General features: G+C 39.6%; 2 protein-coding genes across 7 annotated transcripts in view; both read left to right on the top strand.

The window, feature by feature from the left end:
• Positions 1–1405, top strand: part of LOC148375092 (vesicle-fusing ATPase) — a 41348-nt gene extending 39943 nt beyond the window's left edge. For all 3 annotated transcript variants that reach the window (XM_088344612.1, XM_088344596.1, XM_088344605.1), the window contains one exon: positions 461–1405. Coding sequence is in view for 1 of the 3 variants with exons in the window: in XM_088344605.1 (XP_088200731.1) it covers positions 461–482 (22 nt within the window). In the remaining 2 variants the exon portion in view is untranslated. The remainder of the gene's footprint in view (positions 1–460) is intronic.
• A 4801-nt stretch (positions 1406–6206) lies between these two features.
• The window catches only part of LOC148375091 (thyroid hormone receptor alpha), a 131531-nt gene continuing 120695 nt past the window's right edge, over positions 6207–17042 (top strand). For 3 of the 4 annotated variants that reach the window (XR_015851401.1, XM_088344545.1, XM_088344524.1), the window contains exon 1: positions 6207–6387. The gene's annotated coding sequence lies outside the window, so the exon portion shown is untranslated. Of the gene's footprint in view, positions 6388–6426; positions 6620–17042 lie in introns of those variants that run through there. The other variant, XM_088344536.1, reaches the window with a different exon arrangement.

The raw sequence follows: 17042 nt of genomic DNA, 5'->3' as shown, positions 1-17042 counted from the left end.
CCCCCGCGACCCTAATGAGGATAAGCGGTGCGGATGATGAGATGAGATGATTGGCTTTACCTGTGTATGTAGGTCAAGGGGTCAATGAGATTACCAAGCAATTTTTGTATTCCAATAATTACTACTAAATGTATTAAAATCCATAAAACAAGGGTGCCCAAATGTATTCACATACCTACTTTTGAGTAATTATTGCACACTTTATATCGATCCTATAAACTTCAAATTTCACTTCTGAAACATCACTGTCTGTTATGTGATATATTTATCTGAAGTTGTTGATCCGAACAACCAATCATTTATGAAAGAAAATCTTGAAAACGATCAGGGGTTCCCAAGCATTTGTTTCCATGTACATCAGTTCAATTTTATTTGTGGCCTTACCAAAGAATGCAGTCGAACTGTAAGACAACGTTCCTTTTTTTCATCTGGAATCGCTTGTGTCTGTTCTATTTTACAGCGATCGCAGCTTCTATGAGTAGCAGGATTTTGGGACAAATATTTCATCAACAACAAATCACCGATGGGAAGCAACGATGAAAGGGAGGAGATGAGACGAGGTCATACTATCTATCTACCAAGCTGTTTCACAGTTTATCTTTCCAAATAGACATCTGGAAAAAGACTATCCAATACTCCTTATCTCAGCATGTTTCTTGGGGCAATATCATTGTATCCCTGCCCGTAAATCATTCTCCTCTACAAAATATATTTGTCGTCATATCGCTGCAATCTACGGGAAGTCGTACTGTTATTAAATTGTTATCTGTAAAGATATTGCAATAGATGATTGTTTTAAAAAAAGTGCTGTTTGGTGCATCGTGCAAAAAAAAAAGCTATATATGTTTTGCGCTTCTTACGTAGGATGTGTCGTATGTGTGATTGTCTTGCAAAGATTTGTCAGTATGATGCTACATGTACAAAGAGGCAGTAGCAAAGCGGTGCAAATAAGAACACTACAAAAATAGAAATAAATATTGCTTTATGAACCAACTAATAATTGTACTGACCATTTGGTCATGAGAAAAAAAGTTCCCTGTGTAATTGTTAAGCCTTTAGTATCTTGTATCTTGTCAATGGCTTAATGTCAGTGTGAGGGTGACTCAAGCCCAAAGTACAAAGTATATAAAAATTCACGTTAACACAGGCTGTATGTTGAGAATAAGTGATCCAAGTTCTTTCCAGATTGTGTATATAGATGGACTACAATAGTATTCTTTGTTTTATTTATTTTTTTCAGAAGATTCTAGTATAGTGAACGTGAATTTTGTTGGTTTTTTGTCTGTTATGCGCGTTTCAGTTGTATTGAGCTAAGTGTTGTCATTGTATTGAAAAAAATCTGCACTTTTAAGATGTCTATGAAATAACTACTGAACAAAAATTCAATAAAAGTAAAACACTTGTATTTGGTTCTTCATGGAAGATTACAATTGTGTCACTTGTGTGCATGGCGTTAGAATTTGAAACGCTGTATTAATATGAATTGTGTTGGCAAGATGGCTGAATGGTACCTGGAACAAAACTTATACGCCTTGTATGCAAAGAAAAAAAAACCTTTGAGGCAATCCCTTTACGCCCCTACATAAATGCATTACATTTACCATTTAATTTACTGTTATCGTGCACGGATTAAAAAAAAGAATCATGTTCATGGCCTGTTGGGATTGCCTCACATGATTCTTAAAGGAAATATGACATTAAGCATGGCATCATAGATATCAGATAACAGTTTCTACTTGAATAATTCTGTCACAACAGAAAGAAACTAGGTTGATTTTCTGTATGTTTCAATGGATTTCAGTCACTATTCAAGGATTTGCTTTCATTAATTTGTTTCAAGTCATTTGATGCAAATAGTTGTGTGATGTTTGGAGGCCAATTCAGCACTTAAGTCAGTTAATGTTACATTCATTGTCTTCCCCCTATGAAATGTGTTAAGTGCTTAATGTCTAATATTTTTTGTTCTAACCGTGGATAATGTGTATGTTGGAGTGGTATGCCGGTGTGTATGTGTGTACATATTTATAAATATATTCTATTTCCATAAGTTTTATTGCAATAAAAACAACACATGCACAAGGAAAAATAATGACCACTGTTTATTACTGCTGTATTTTCAAGTGCTAAATAAGCAAAGTAATTTCAAGTACTCCCCCACTCATCACTCAAGCAGATGGAAATCTTCACCTGCTGGAAGTTTTCTACAATAGCCGAGGTGCATTCTTACCAAAAAAGAAGCAGAGGATGAAAACAGATGTCCTTTACTATATCGCAAAAGACAGGGAGCTTCATTTCCATAATCTGTGCACATCCAGCATGACATGCAGTGCAAATTTGCACAGATGTGTTGCAATACATTATTATGTGTGTGAACACGTCCAATTATATATGCCGACATGATCACGCAGGAAAGGATTAGGCGATCTGTGCATGACCTTGCGACAGAGCCGTTTTTTATGGTCTTAGACGGGCTGGTGACAGAAAAAATGAACGAGCACCCTCATTAAACCAGAAATCACATGAACATTGCTGCTAATGACTTCATCTCCATGAGTCTATTCCTGACTTGATCATGTGTGGGGATCCAGCAGAGCTATATTGAGTTTCGAAAAATACAATTTTCAATATGTGATGCTATGTTTGGTCTCTTTCTGGGGTCGGGCAAGAAATCTGTTGAGGAGTAAACAAGTAGTGTCGTATTGCGTATGAACACATATAAAAACTAGAAGTTTTTGCATGATCAAATAGACTTTTTTTTTAAAAAAAAAACATTTGCCTTAATAAAAAGACAAATTGTGAGACAACCATTCACATTTACAGGTAATTTAGCCGAAAGAAGGAAAAATAGTCATTACAAGTAAAAGTTGGCTGATTCTCATTTACAGACACAACATTTGTTGCGCTACAGAATTAGTGGGATACAAAATTATTCGGTTTATAAAAAGTCAAGTATTTTTTGCCACATGAGCCAGAAAAACTACCAAACATTTTCCAGCATTAATTATTCATTAAAATAAGGGTGGTGTTGGCCCTGGAGAATAATTTCTCAGCCTGTAAGTCCCGATTTTAGGAGATCTGTAGGACCTGTTAACCAGGATAAAGAGGTTTTGGGATGGGTGAAAGGAATCCTTTGTAATATTATTGGCTCTGCTTCGATATTGCAAGCCAGCAATGTCCTCCAGACTGGGCAGAGAAAAGCCAATGAATTTCTGGCCTGTGTTGATGAATGTTTTTTTCAGTTTGCAGCCGTGCTCAAAGCATACCATATCCCCCTGAATCATGGTAGGCGCTTGTGTGGTGGTAAAAGCATAACATCCATGAGGTATTTGTATCAATGACTTCTCAAAATTTGTGTATTGATATCTGTCTAGAAAATAGTGTATCAACCATACCTAATATCTCACCTGTCAACTTATGTTTTCCCTGTATGTTTTAAAGTTTTTTTGTAACTTTTCAAATTGTGTATGCCAGAGGTGTCCAAACTTTTCAGAAAGCAGGACAGATTTGGTAAGCTGAAAATGTGTGAGGGCCGACGATTGAGCCTGGCATTCTTGTAGCAGTCTTTAATAAATTCCCCCTCCGTTAAAGGTTTGTAGTGCTTTGCGACCGGCATCGTGACCTCGTCACTTGCCATTGTAGCATTTTCATTTGATTCTCAGGGTCTTGTAAAAAAGTGCTGCTGTGCCATCAAAACAACTTCTAGTTGCTTCACCTTTTCACAGCATTTTTTTCCAGTTTTTTTTTCTCAACATGTTTTGTCTGGCAGTGTCTCTTGATATGTTTTTTCTGTGTAATTTCTGTGAAAAAATACCCCAACTTCCACTTGTTCTGAAAGCGGCGGCGCTCACAGTCAACTTTCCCATTTTTATTTACAGTCACCATTTTGGAAATTAGGTGGGCTAAAATTCTCACAGAAAGATAAGGGCACAGTTACCAAAGGACTCCAGTCATCTGATGAGAGGTTTTTTTCTTTTGCACAAATTTACTTTATACTGTGGTCTACCTCACTGGCAGGCCAGTGAAAATTTGATCGCGGGCCGTAACTGTATTTCTTTTCATGTTTTTCTCAGCCTTACGCACACTAATGCAGACAGTGGGAGAGTTCTCTGCCTTGTGAACACAAACACAGCATAGAAAGTCAATGGGAAATGATACTCGGACATCTTTGTTGAAAATCAAACAGTTTTTTGTATATGTTAAAGAGTCAAAACATTTGTAAAACAGATGACGTCTGCATAGCCACTTGTAATGAGCAACACTAAATTCCCTGCAAATGGGGAAAGAACTAAAAAAAAAAAAGAAAAATGGTTTTGTTTATTTGGTAAATAAAGTAAACTTCCATCCATCCATCCATTATCTGCAGCACTTATCCTAAGTAGGGTCGCGGGGGTGCTGGAGCCCATTCCAGCTATCTTCGGGCAGTGGACACCCTGAACTGGTTGCCAGCCAGGCACAGGGCACACAGGGAGAGACAGTTCGCTCGCTCATTCACACCTAGGGGCAAGTTGGACCGTCTGATTCACCATAATGCATGTCTTTGGAATGTGGGAGGAAACCAGAGTGCCTGGAGGAAACCCACGCAATCACGGGGAGAACATGCAAACTCCACACAGGAGGTTCGATCTCATGACCTCAGAACTGTGCCGCACACGCGCTAACCACTGCGTCGCCGTGCTGCCCGAAATTATACTTGCTTACACAAATATATTTTCGTTTTTATGCTAAGTATTGAAGAATTTTATACATTTGACTATAAATGATTTTATACGATTGACTACAAATTACATTTAATGCAATGAAGATTTTCACTGAGTAGGCTTCAGGTCAGGCTGTTCCGAATGCAGAATATTTTGTTTAGTTCTGTTGATAACAGGACTCTGACGGAGGACGGCAGACATTGTTTTCTCAGTTGTTTTGAGGAACCACAGACATCGGGACGCTCGTCTCTGAGATAGTGAAGCTCACGTTGGGCTTCATTGGCACGCCCATGGGAGGAACTGGCACACCATCTTGCGGAAAGACGTGGGCCGAGAGGAGAAGGCTAGAGGACTTCAGAAGAAGGCTTCCCAGAGACTCCGATGACGCTAATTCGGCCGTATTCGATGGAGTTCACTTAGTTATATTGTTAATGAAATTAAATCTGACCCCGTGTGGAAATGTCGGTCTTCTTGTTCATCTTTTCCATCAACAAACGAGCGCGCATAAATTGTTGGGTGAATTTAGGGTGTGTTTGGTTAATGGAGTCAGATAACTAATTCGAACAATTTGGTAAACGGTACATTTTAATATTTAATTCCAAAACAGTACTCCGTCTGGCTGTGAGTAAACAGGTGCCACAATGTGTTTATAAGGTTTATTATTGCTTAATAAGGGGGATTGCAATCAATAATAAGGGGAGCAATTGGGTGCTATGCCGCAGGTAACACTAGCCGGGCCAAAGAGGGGAGCGGTGCTACAAATCAAATGAACTCAACTGGTTCAAGGCAGGGCAGTGGTTAGCGCGTGTGTGGCACAGTTCTAAGGTTTTGGGAACCTCCTGTGTGGGTTCAAATCCAGCTACCGGACTTCCTGTGCGGAGTTTGTATGTTCTCCCCGTTGCGTGGGTTTCCTCCGGGCACTCCGGTTTCCTCCCACATTCCAAAGGCATGCATTTCAGGTGGATTGGCCAGTGAAAATTGTCCCTAGGTGTGAATGAGCGAGCGAGTTGTCTGTCCCTGTGTGCCCTGCGATTGGCTGGTAACCAGTTCAGGGTGTCCCCTGCCCACTGCCCGATGATTGCTGGGATGGGCTCCAGCACCCCTGCCACCCTACTGAGGATAAGCGGTGCAGCTAATTAGGTTCAAGGCAGTGAAGTATTTTCTATGATGCGTTGCCTTTTATTCAGGAATGCAGAGATTTTAAAAATGCTATAATTTCTGGGTGTGCTTGCATGCCTCCCAGAATGGGCTGGTTACGCCCATGGGTCCCCTTCTCAAAAAGAAAAAAAAGGCGTACGGTAATTTCGTCATCGAGCACAAAAGTTTCCCCGCCCCTGGCCTAGTTGAGTAATCGGCGTTGCTGGGGAAAATGGATCCGTGCTCATGTCTCTTTAATTCAGCCGGCATTCCCGAGGATTTATGCAACATTCGTCCACTGGCGCTTCCTCTTTCGGCCGTTAGAGGGAAGCCACGAGCTTATTGACGAAACGAGCACAGACGAGCCAAGCGTGATCTGTCCTGACCCGCATTCGGCCGCACCGACTGACTGTACAGGCAGTAAAGGCATGGGGGAGAAGGCGGCGCGCGCACGGGGATCGCAGCACTCGCTTTGACAGTTGCGGACACGCACGCGCATCTCAGCGGAGGGAAGTGGGCCAGCTGGGAGAGGCTCCGACGCCTTTTCTACACGGTAAATGCACCTCCGCTCGCTGTTTTTGCTTCTCTCTTTCCTGCCGGCTATTACCTCGTCGGCGTCGCGGAATTGTTGACAGTTGTGAAGGCGGTTCTGCCGAGTATCTAGCTTCCTTCCACCCTTGGGGAAAACCTAAGGGCGACGACAGCGGCGTTTACATGGGGGCTACAGCGCAAGGTGAGCGCTGTCCTCACGTCAACCCGGACGGCCTGCCTGTCCCCTCTATACGGTAACATGACCGAAACGTCAACGTATACACGCGCCCACCGCGAACACTAACTCCGGCTGTCACCTACTTAGTGCTTCTCCGTTGTTGTAAACGCCGTTAAACCGGAATGGATACAAAAGAACGCAATGTTTTAACCTAAGTAGATGTGAAATCGTCTTGGGTTCTACAAATGGCTGAACGTGAAGATGTAACATTGTGTATCTGGTGAGTGCACCGTGGCAATATATTGTAGCCTTGTTCGAAGCCGATTTGTTGGCAATGTCCAAAGAGTAGATGGTTTTTAAAGGGGCAGTGTGTTAATATTCCACCACTCGATGTCCCTCTTTTGCAGTGGTTTGGAACCTTTCTGACCCAAACAGCCATAAAAGAAAAGTATTTAGGTTGCTTTTTGTTTGTTTGTGGGCCGTATGTTTTGATATGGCTGGTAAAGTGCAACCAAAAACAAGAGCTACAAAGCACAAGGAAAAGTACAATCTATGGAGACTAAAAGTGACCAAAAAGCAACATTTTTCTTCTCAAAAAAGGTAAGGAAGGAATAATCAAGAAAAGCAAGAAATGTATACAAAAGACTGCAATGTTTTAACCTAAGTAGATGTGAAATCGTCTTGGGTTCTAAAAATGGCTGAACGTGAAGATGGGACATTGTGTATCTGGTGAGTGAACCGTGGCAATATATTGTAGCCTGGTTCTAAGCTGATTTGTTGCCAATGTCCAAAGAGTGGATGGTTTTTAAAGGGGCAGTGTGTTAATATTCTACCACCCGATGTCCCTCTTTTGCAGTGGTTGGGAACCTTTCTGACCCAAAGAGCCATAAAAGAAAAATATTTAGGGTTTTTTTGCTTTTTGAGAGAGCTAGAACATATATTTTAAGACAAAATTCAACAAAACAGACAGATTCGCGTTACAGAAAAAGCTAATTCTTAAGCGCATTTATTTAACGGTGTAACGTTCGATGATTTGATAAAACGTATGAACCATGTGTCCCATATTGACAAATATACCACTTTGAACTTGTCTCTCTCATTTTGACCGTCATTTTTTTCCCAAATAATGGTTTCAAAACAAAGTCGGAGCAAAGTTCTTTTTAAAAATTTCACAAAATACAGCATACAAAAAGGACATTTATTTGTATTTACCTTTGGCGGAGATTGCACTGAGCAAAAGAGTTAAGGGCTGAGAGAAACACAGTTTAAATTCTCTGTTTTGCTGCAGAATTGACAATAAAGCTGACTTTGGCTTTGATATGTCAAAAGGAAGAAAAGAAGAAAATGGCATGAAGGAAAGAAAAAAATAAATAAATAAATAATAGATGTGAAACTGTTGTATGTCCTTAAAATGACTGAACAGAAAGATCGGTGTGATGGTCAAACAGAGTTGCCGGATACAACCGAATGTTTGATCTTACATTACACATAGTCCAGTGTTTTTCCCGAATTGCTCAGTCCACAATTGAATGGATTTGGGAGTACAGTCCATAAACATGCCCGATCAAAGTCGCCGTCGACGATAAAGCTCCGTTGGGGTGTGCAAGCTGCTGTTTAATGATAGCAGCGGGCAGGAGATTAGCGCTATGCTAACGTTAGCATCCGGTGAAACTGTTAGCGGTGGAAAGTATACAGCAAACACAAAGACCACAGTTAACTCTCCCGGTACATTGAAGGGTCTGCACGATACTGCTAGAAACTCCATATCGAGTGAGCAGTGTGTGTCAATGGTTCGGCTATTATTGTAGCGCGTAGTCTCCAACCCCTGTTTTTACCGGAGTCTTCGTCTCGTTCGAGCCGGTGATGTAATGCGTCGTCGGGAAAGCCAAGACTCAGTGATGGCAAAAAAAAAGTCCTCCAATTCCGGACGTTGTTGGTGGCGATCCGCAGCTCAATTCACTCATTGTGGACGATGGATCTGGCGTTGGTTGAACATGCTTGGGAGCGCTGGTCTGTGTGGTCGCCTTCTTAGCTCAGCCTTTGCTCCGTCGTTGTCATTGTCGGCAGGCGGGCAAATCTTCCAGGGAGATCTGGTGGTCTCTGTATATCCCTCGGGATGTAGTGGATATTATTGTAAATGCGAAGGGAGTCGAAGGGAAAATAAGAGGGATCAGGGTACACTGAAAAATAAAAGACGAACTGGAACCCAAGCCGCAGCTATATATAGCTACAATGCAAACTTCAACAGTATAACAAAAAAGAACATTAATACATATTTCTATTATAACTGTTTCAGTACAAATGTCAATAGACTCAAACCCCCCAAAAGGAACAATAAAACAAAAATACAAATATAATAAAGTCAACATGACAATGATATTACCTTACATTCCACTATGTTTTGAAAATTAAGTCACAGTGCAAATATTGTAAAGAATACGATTTAGAAACTTTTAAAAGTATAAAAACCACTGCGCCGCCGTGCTGCACAGTTCTTCTTATTGCACAATATTTTGAAAATTACTAGTGCAAATAATGTGCAAGCACAATTCGATCAAATTTGAAAGTTATAATGTATGTACTGTATAATCCTACTACTCACTCACAACATTATTATAGTGATATTTGTAATGGGAAAACCATACAAATCTTAAGCCAATAGTATGGTCCAAGTGCTCGCACTGTGTCAATAATATCGATATTTGTATCAATCTGTCCACTTTCAACCCCTAGATGTAACTCTGTTCCATAGTGCAGGGGGCCCCAACCTTTTTAAGCGAATAGGTACTTTTTGTTGCTCCGGTAATTTCCACAAGGAGCACCAAGTTTGATATACAGTTGTAAAATGACCACTCATCATGTTATTACTATGTTGTCACTATGTTTTTACCAAGTTAATAATTGGAAATTGGGTAAGACTTAGTCAACCACTAAAAAAAATCATTTTACTAAAAAATCACAATGACCCTGAGTTATAATAGGAGTGCAATTGAAGAATTGTGCATTTTGCATCGGAACAATAGTGCAATGAAAAGTAATGCAATAACAATTAGCAACAACGAAAATTCCTCAAAAAGCTGCATGATATATATTTTCACAGTTTTGTGTGCTTGTCTAGGGTGGTTATGGCCCTGTGGAAGACAGAGGAAGTGAAAGGATCAAGAAAAAAAGAAGGCAAGAAAAAGGAAAAAAGAGAGTAGGTAGAAAAGACTTAAGAAAGAAGGAAAAATAAAGAAAATAGTAAAGGAAAAGGGGAAGAATACAAAAAGAGAAAGTAGGAAAAGAAGAAAAAGCAGAAGGGGGAAAAAAGGAAGATGAAAAAGTAAAAACGAAAAAAGACAGAAAAATAGAAATAAAGACTACCAAGTAAAAACAAGAAAAGAAAACAGAAAGAGAAAATGGGAAAAGACATTAAAAATGCAAGTTCATATGATGGTTCGTGTAATTTTATTACTATTGAAATCCAAAATGTTTTTTGAAACAAATTAAGTTATTTTTATACCACTAAATATTACACACTGTCCCTTTTAAGGTGTTCTCCCGGCGGGCAGCTTCATACATATGTTGTCATATGCGTGTGAAAGTTGCGCATAATATGAGAGTGTTGGGTGGGAAGACAACACTTGATATGTAATTTAAAGCTGCACGCTTCTGCCTGCAGAGTACATAGTGTACGGAACAGACAACCGTTATGGCTACTTGGCCCTTGCACCACTCCGATAAAACACTGAGAGCTGATAATAATCGGCTTCCCCGTTTAGGACCTTTCAACTGTGAGACAGAAAAATCACAGTGAGGTTTTGCTAGGTGGATTTCTTGTATTTATTTGTGCTTAATCTATCGGGGTAGTTGGTTGACAGCCTTTTATTTTGACCTCGGAATGAGAGTAAATTAATGTTTTGTCCATTCGAAAGTGAACTACTTGAAGGTGGGGTGGAAGTTAAATGTTTTCTCCATTAACTCATTCAATGCCAGATTGGGAGAGCCATTTTTGCGATTGTGACTGATTTTTGAAGGCATACACAACATGTATTTTAGTAGCTATATAAGTGTAGGACATATCAAAAGAAAGCTTTAACCCATATCTTTCATTAGGTAAAAATGTATGTTTCTAGCTTTTACCATTGTGTAGTAAACAACATTTGAACATTGCTTAGTTTATTGAAAATACTCGTTTCCGAAAAAAAACCTCTGATCTAGTGGCATACCTGTCAACCTCCACGGCTCCATGCCCGTACCAACTGTCATATTTTCCCGTACAAAATACAAAATAATCGTACACCATATGTATATATATATATATATATATATATATTTTTTTTTTTTCTTTTTTTTTTTCGGAATGATGCATGATGGGAAATCCCTAGGCGGCAGACGCATGCGATTGAAAAATTTGTGTTTTTCCGTACAGATTAAAATGCATAAAAAACGTACTTTGTATGGCAAAACCGTACAGGTTGACAGGTATGTAATAATAATAATAATAATTTCCTTTGTATTGTCATTCTTTGTAACAATGTACTCAGAACGAAATGTCGATACACCTGACCCGTTGTAGCGAGTCGATGCAGCCGCAGCCAACAGAGGGCGCCGCCATTATACCAATTAGGTATGTCTCGGCCGAGGCGCGAACCAGCGACCTCCCAGTCTCAAAGCGGGCACACTACCATCTAGGCTACTGAGCTGGTAGTGGTGATTTATCATTCTCGAATCATTCCCGAAGGCTTGATGCTAAACCATTTATAACAGTTTTTTGACTTAAACAATAAAGTGCCTTTTGAAACGTATTTATACGTTATGGCTTTAAATAAGTCAAATATGTGTTAACAATTCCCAACTGAGTTAAAAAAGCGCTTATGCTCTATTTTCCACCTCCCTTACCGGCTTTTATCTTTTACCAAAGCTGTTCGGGGTTTAACGCATTAGGTGAGAGGAATGGGACAAGGTGGGGGTGCTGGAGATTGATGTCATGTTTGTCCCCAAGTTTTTTGTTTATATTGGTTAGTGTAGCATGAAAACGGTGAAAGTAAAAAAAATGCCTGTTTCAGGTACAGAACCAACGGCCACCCCAAATGATGAAAAAAGAAAAAAGAGTTTATCTGAGCGCATCTAAGAAATGCATGTACCTGCACGCGCAACACAAGGACAGAGACTGCAATGATAACACAAGTCAGGAGATGGCGGCAGGGAGTTTTTTTAAAACGTTCAAAATTTGGTATAGCTCATTTAAAGGAACTGTTTGTATTATTTACTGTCTCTTAGTGGTCAAAAAACATTCAACCATTAAAAAACAATATTGATTTAAATAATAAGCACAAATACATGAACTATCATACAAATGTGCATTTTTTTATGAATACCTGTAGGTCGAGAAATAATTTAATTTTAAAAGCACGAGGCTTACCTAATGGGAGCTGACATAATTGTCTGCCATCTTGCTCTACAGGTACCCGAAAAACTTGTGAAAGTCTTGACAAAAAATGTATTTACTTAAAACAAAAAGTGCATAGAAATTTCAACGCACCTCGCTAATTGAAAAGTGTGGACACTCCTGTATTAGACCCAGATTGGCGACCTAACGTTATAGTTACAGTAAATTATTCAGCCTTCCACTTTAGCATGGTTTTTTATGCTCTCAATCACAAACGCACATGAATAAGTCTCTAACTGAACGCGCTTCCTAAACAAAAGTTAACTACACTTTTTACGCTATCTCTTAATCATGCATGCGCTTTTCTACTGCACACTTTTTAAAATCTCAATATTATCAACAGTCTTAATTCGCAAGAATGTCAGGACTCGGGAGTTAGAAGAGCTGGGCAGGGATTTACTCTAACATTTTTCTTCCTGCTTCAGTGGCTGTGCCCCCGGTCACATATCCAATTAGAAGCCGCAGGGCGGGTAGCGTACGAGACAGTAATCAGGAGAGAGGGAGAGAGGCTTGGTTGCATCTGAGCCTAAATAACCTAGTTGTTAACATATTTAATGGGCCAATCGAATAAATAAAAATGCCATTACTGATATCTGTCAAATTCCTAAATATCTGTGCCCATAATCGGTCCGCCGAATAATCGGTTGATATTTATATAATACTTATGTTAATCTCTATAGTAAAAGTCATAGGTCGAGGAATTTCTATTTCTTTTACATAGTGGAATCCCTACCTACTACACTGTGCTCTGTGACTGTGGTTTACATTCACATTAGGCAATACAGTGCCATTTAGTGTTCAAATATTACACACTGGTGCTTTTACAAATGTAACAGTGTAAACTTGTTATCAAGTGGTAATGAAAAAAAAACATGTCCTCTCATTAAATCGTCCCTATACTGGTATGAAATCAGTAACTATTAACTATTAATTTTTCGAGTTTCTAATAGTAAAACCGCTAAAATAGGGTGATGGTGACATCCCCTGCCATGAGGGCAACACCTTGAAATAAGGCTTAGGGAACTGCTCTCTTCTAATGCCTTGGTACTTGGTACAACTGATCCATTTTTTCCCTCTAATGTTTGCTTGATTATAACTTATTAGAAGTCTAATTAAGGGGTGTTACGGATGCTCTGCTGCTCGAGCTTTAGTTTTACTCTTGAGATACAGTAATCCCTAAGTTGGTGCTCTTAATGGGCACTAGAACCTTCCGCAAAAAGTGAAAAGCCACCCTTGACACCCTTTCAAAAAAGTCCCAAACGAGATGATATCCTTACATTTAGTTTACTTATGTATCAAAATAACAAACATAGATCTAAAAACAAAAACACAGAACACAGAATTGCAGTTGAATTAATGGTCTTTATTGGTATTATACAAAAGTACAACGAAATCGGAGGGCTTCGCCTTTCAGTTTAAGAAAGCGGCTGCACGCAAGCATCGAGTATCCTCCGATTGAGCCAGATGTCCGCGATGATTACTATACAACTGTTCTGAATGTAGCGGTTTACCTCAAGTTGTATCTCCAGGTCATCCATTTCATGGGTAATAAATCTGTTTTTTTGTGAAATACAGGCTCAGCAGGGGTGGCCTTTGAGAGTTGTTACATAGCCTAGCTGCAGTAGGCTGGACCTGAGGCGCCGCTTTTGCCTTCGTTCCCGACGCCCTCTCAGTCGCTTTCCAAACCTTATAATAATCCATGTAGCACGCACTGGTGATCACCATTTGCTTCTGCTTTTCTGAATTTCCTCAGAGTCCAATATATTTGATGCATTTCTTTTCAATGTAACAAGCCGCTAAAAGCAAGCATTCGCCATGCCTCACAGTTTTTTTTTTGGTGGCCACATTGACTTGTGTCCCAACCCCACTGGTTGACAGACAGTATACGCCTGCTTACCACAGTCGGGCACAGAGGCAGTCACACCCACCCAACACTCGCATAGAACCTGCCCTTTTGATAGCATCTGCTGTCTGCCACAGAACACAATGCATGATGTGTTGATATCAATGACACCTAAGACATTTCCATTTAGAACCACAAATCAGCGAACCAGCAATAATCTAAGTGCGGAGTAACGAGGGATTGCTGTATTCCTATTTAGAAAACGAAGATATATCTTGGCAGCACAGCAGCTGTGTGGTTTGCACGACCGCGGCACAGTTCTTAGGTCATGGTTTCAAATCCAGCTACCAGCCTTCCTGTGCGGAATTTGCATGTTCTCCCCGTGCTTGTACAGTGGTCCTCTTCAAGTGTTACACACATAAAGTTGAGTTGTGATGGACTTTGATAGGTGAACTTGAGATCTTGAAGGACATTTTTTTTCTTTGTTTTGCGGTTCTTGACAATCCACTTACACCTTCAGGCAACGCATGATTCAATGCTACATTACACATCTTTCTATTGAAGATGAACTTGTTTAAAAAAAATTAGGATGTTAACTAATGTGAAGAATCATTAATGTTCTTGTTTGAACAGAGCTATATTAACATTTGAGGAAAAAAAAGCCACAGGAAGAAGAGCACATGCAGTCTAGGCGCAGTGCTGCTACACTATACAGAATTAAAAACATTTCAGGAGACTAAACACACAATAATGCGCACCTTTTTTTAATGTTAGGCATATGCTTGACCTCCTTCAGCTGTTGGGCATCTTCAATATGCTATGGGTACTTGACTGTTCTATGATCTCATGAAAGAACAGAAAACATAGCTTTCTAAGAGGGATTTAAAAGGTTGCGCTGCCTTTGGGAACAACAAAGTCCAGGATTCTACTGTGATTGTTCTGCCACAATGGGTTTGAGTAGACATGGATGAAGACTTATAAGGTGGACCAAGCAAGCAAAAGATAAGATATAATTCTAGTAATAATATGACCTAGGTGCCTTTTTACTACTTTTTAATGTCAAAATGTCCTCTTAAATGTTAATTGTGACCATAAGATACCTCGTGATGATATTAACGACAAACATTTTTTTTAACAATCAGACGGTTTATTTTTTTCAAGTTCATGACTCAATAGTAATTAATCTCATGAAAAAAAAAAATTAATTCAATGGAGCCTTAATTTGATTCTTGGAGTACCGAATCTGAGTCACCTATTTAAGGCCATATCTGTAGGCAACGTACAATACTGCAGTACAACAGTGATCTGATGGGAGGAAAAGCAAGGGCCAGTTTATTATTTTTACACAGTATAATTAGCTGTGCAGGAATTGTTTACTACAACACGGACAGCATTTTTCTATGTGGCTAAAAATGAAATGTAAGGATGAAATAGGCCATAATTTACAGTAGATGAGTCTACTCTAAATCAAATGCATATGCTTACTTTGTTACATAAATGCAATTAAAAGAAAACAACTTTTGCCACATGTATACTAACTCTTAACATCTTTCTTTTGTTAATTTCTCAAATGTAGTTGACAAACGAGAAACCAAAAATTCCGTTTTACACTCTTCCATTCGTGGGCAACAATTGACAACAGCTTTGGGAGTTCTTCATTGACTTAAAAAGAGCTATATAAAAGCAGACCATTTACCATTTAAGCTCAGAGTTACAGAACAGTCTTAACCCAAGATAATACTCAATGAAAGTGCAAGTGACTTTTCAGCTAATACTGAAGTAGAAAAATAAATCACTTCATACAATTAAATGTACAAAGCAGAAGCAAATACTGACAGGTCTACGAATAATGGTAAAAATATAAAAGGTAAAGGATAAAATGGGTACAAATATAAATACAATTAGCAGGCGTGCAAGTTGATAGGCAGTCAACCTTGTTCATTTCTCTTCTTACTGGATGCGGAGAGAGTTCAATAGGTTTACTGCCTAGTGTGAAAAGCTGTTCGTGAGTCTAGTAGTGCGAGAGCGGAGGCTTCTGTATCTTTTTCCAGGACAAGTAGTTTGATGAAAACACAGTTATTGTGGGCATATAGTTAAAAAGGTTGGCTCATAAATCATGCATCTCTATATCCAATGATGAGATTAAAAAAAGCTTGAGTTAAAAATGTTTTCATAATTGTTATTGCTCAGTTTAAATTTATTATTATTGTTCCTTTGAAAACAAAACAATGGTTGAATTAATGAAAAAAAGGCAAAGCAGAGGTTTTTGAAAATATTTCAAGTATGGTTTTATGTTTACATCTAAAGCTATAATCTCTGCTTTGCATGCCAGCAGCCAGACATGACCTCCTTTGACGTCCACAGAACCCTCCACCCCACCCCTCTTCAGCCCTCCTGCTCGCAGTGTTCCCATCTAGCTTATTGCTGCAAGGCTGCGTTCTGGTTTTCTGAGGTTAATGCGTAATGTATAGAGCGAGCTTGTGGAGGAAGGGGGAGGAGACAGGAAAACAGACCAGACTCCTCCACCCCTCCTTTCTCTGTCTAAGAGAAATGAGTTGCATAACAGGATCCACTGCTTGCCTACGTCACAAAGGTGGCAACACCATGCAGGTGGGGCTATATACTTCAGGCTCAAAGAATCTATCCTGCTTTCTCAGGTAGAAAAATATATGTTTTACTTGCTTATCTGGCGGCTTTGTTGAACTCATTCAAGAAGCTTATTATTTATGATTAACATGTCTAATAACATCTTAATTAATAAGTTCATTTCAGGCCAATTACTTTTTTGTATAGCTTTTTCTGGTTTGTAGTCAGCCAACATCAGCCTCCTGTGACCACCTCAAAAAACAGCCCAAAGACAACAACTAAGGGACTCATATTCATTTTTCTGCGGGCACACAGAGACGGAGAACTGACTCGCTCAAACACACTTAAGGACAATTTGAACCGGCCAATTAACATGCATAATTTTGGAATGAGGGAGGAAAACTGAGTGCATGGAGTAAACCTGCACGGGCACAGGGAGAACATGCAAACTTCACACGGGGAAGCTGAGGTAGCTGGACTTGAACCCTGGACTTCCACACCATGGGGCTGCGCACTAGCCACCCATCTACCGACTTGAACAATTTCTAATGAGTTCATCCTTCGTGAATGGTTTGCAGTGCTTGTCGAACAGCGCCATCTCCTTATAGCTCGCCTGTGTTGCATTTTCATTTGACCTGT

The sequence above is a fragment of the Urocampus carinirostris genome, chromosome 1 (genome assembly GCF_059441175.1).
Source record: "Urocampus carinirostris isolate Australia breed hairy pipefish chromosome 1, RoL_Ucar_1.0, whole genome shotgun sequence".
Lineage (NCBI taxonomy): Eukaryota > Metazoa > Chordata > Actinopteri > Syngnathiformes > Syngnathidae > Urocampus > Urocampus carinirostris.
The sequence above is the reverse complement of the archived record's forward strand: the minus strand, read 5'-3'. Positions and strand labels throughout refer to the sequence as shown.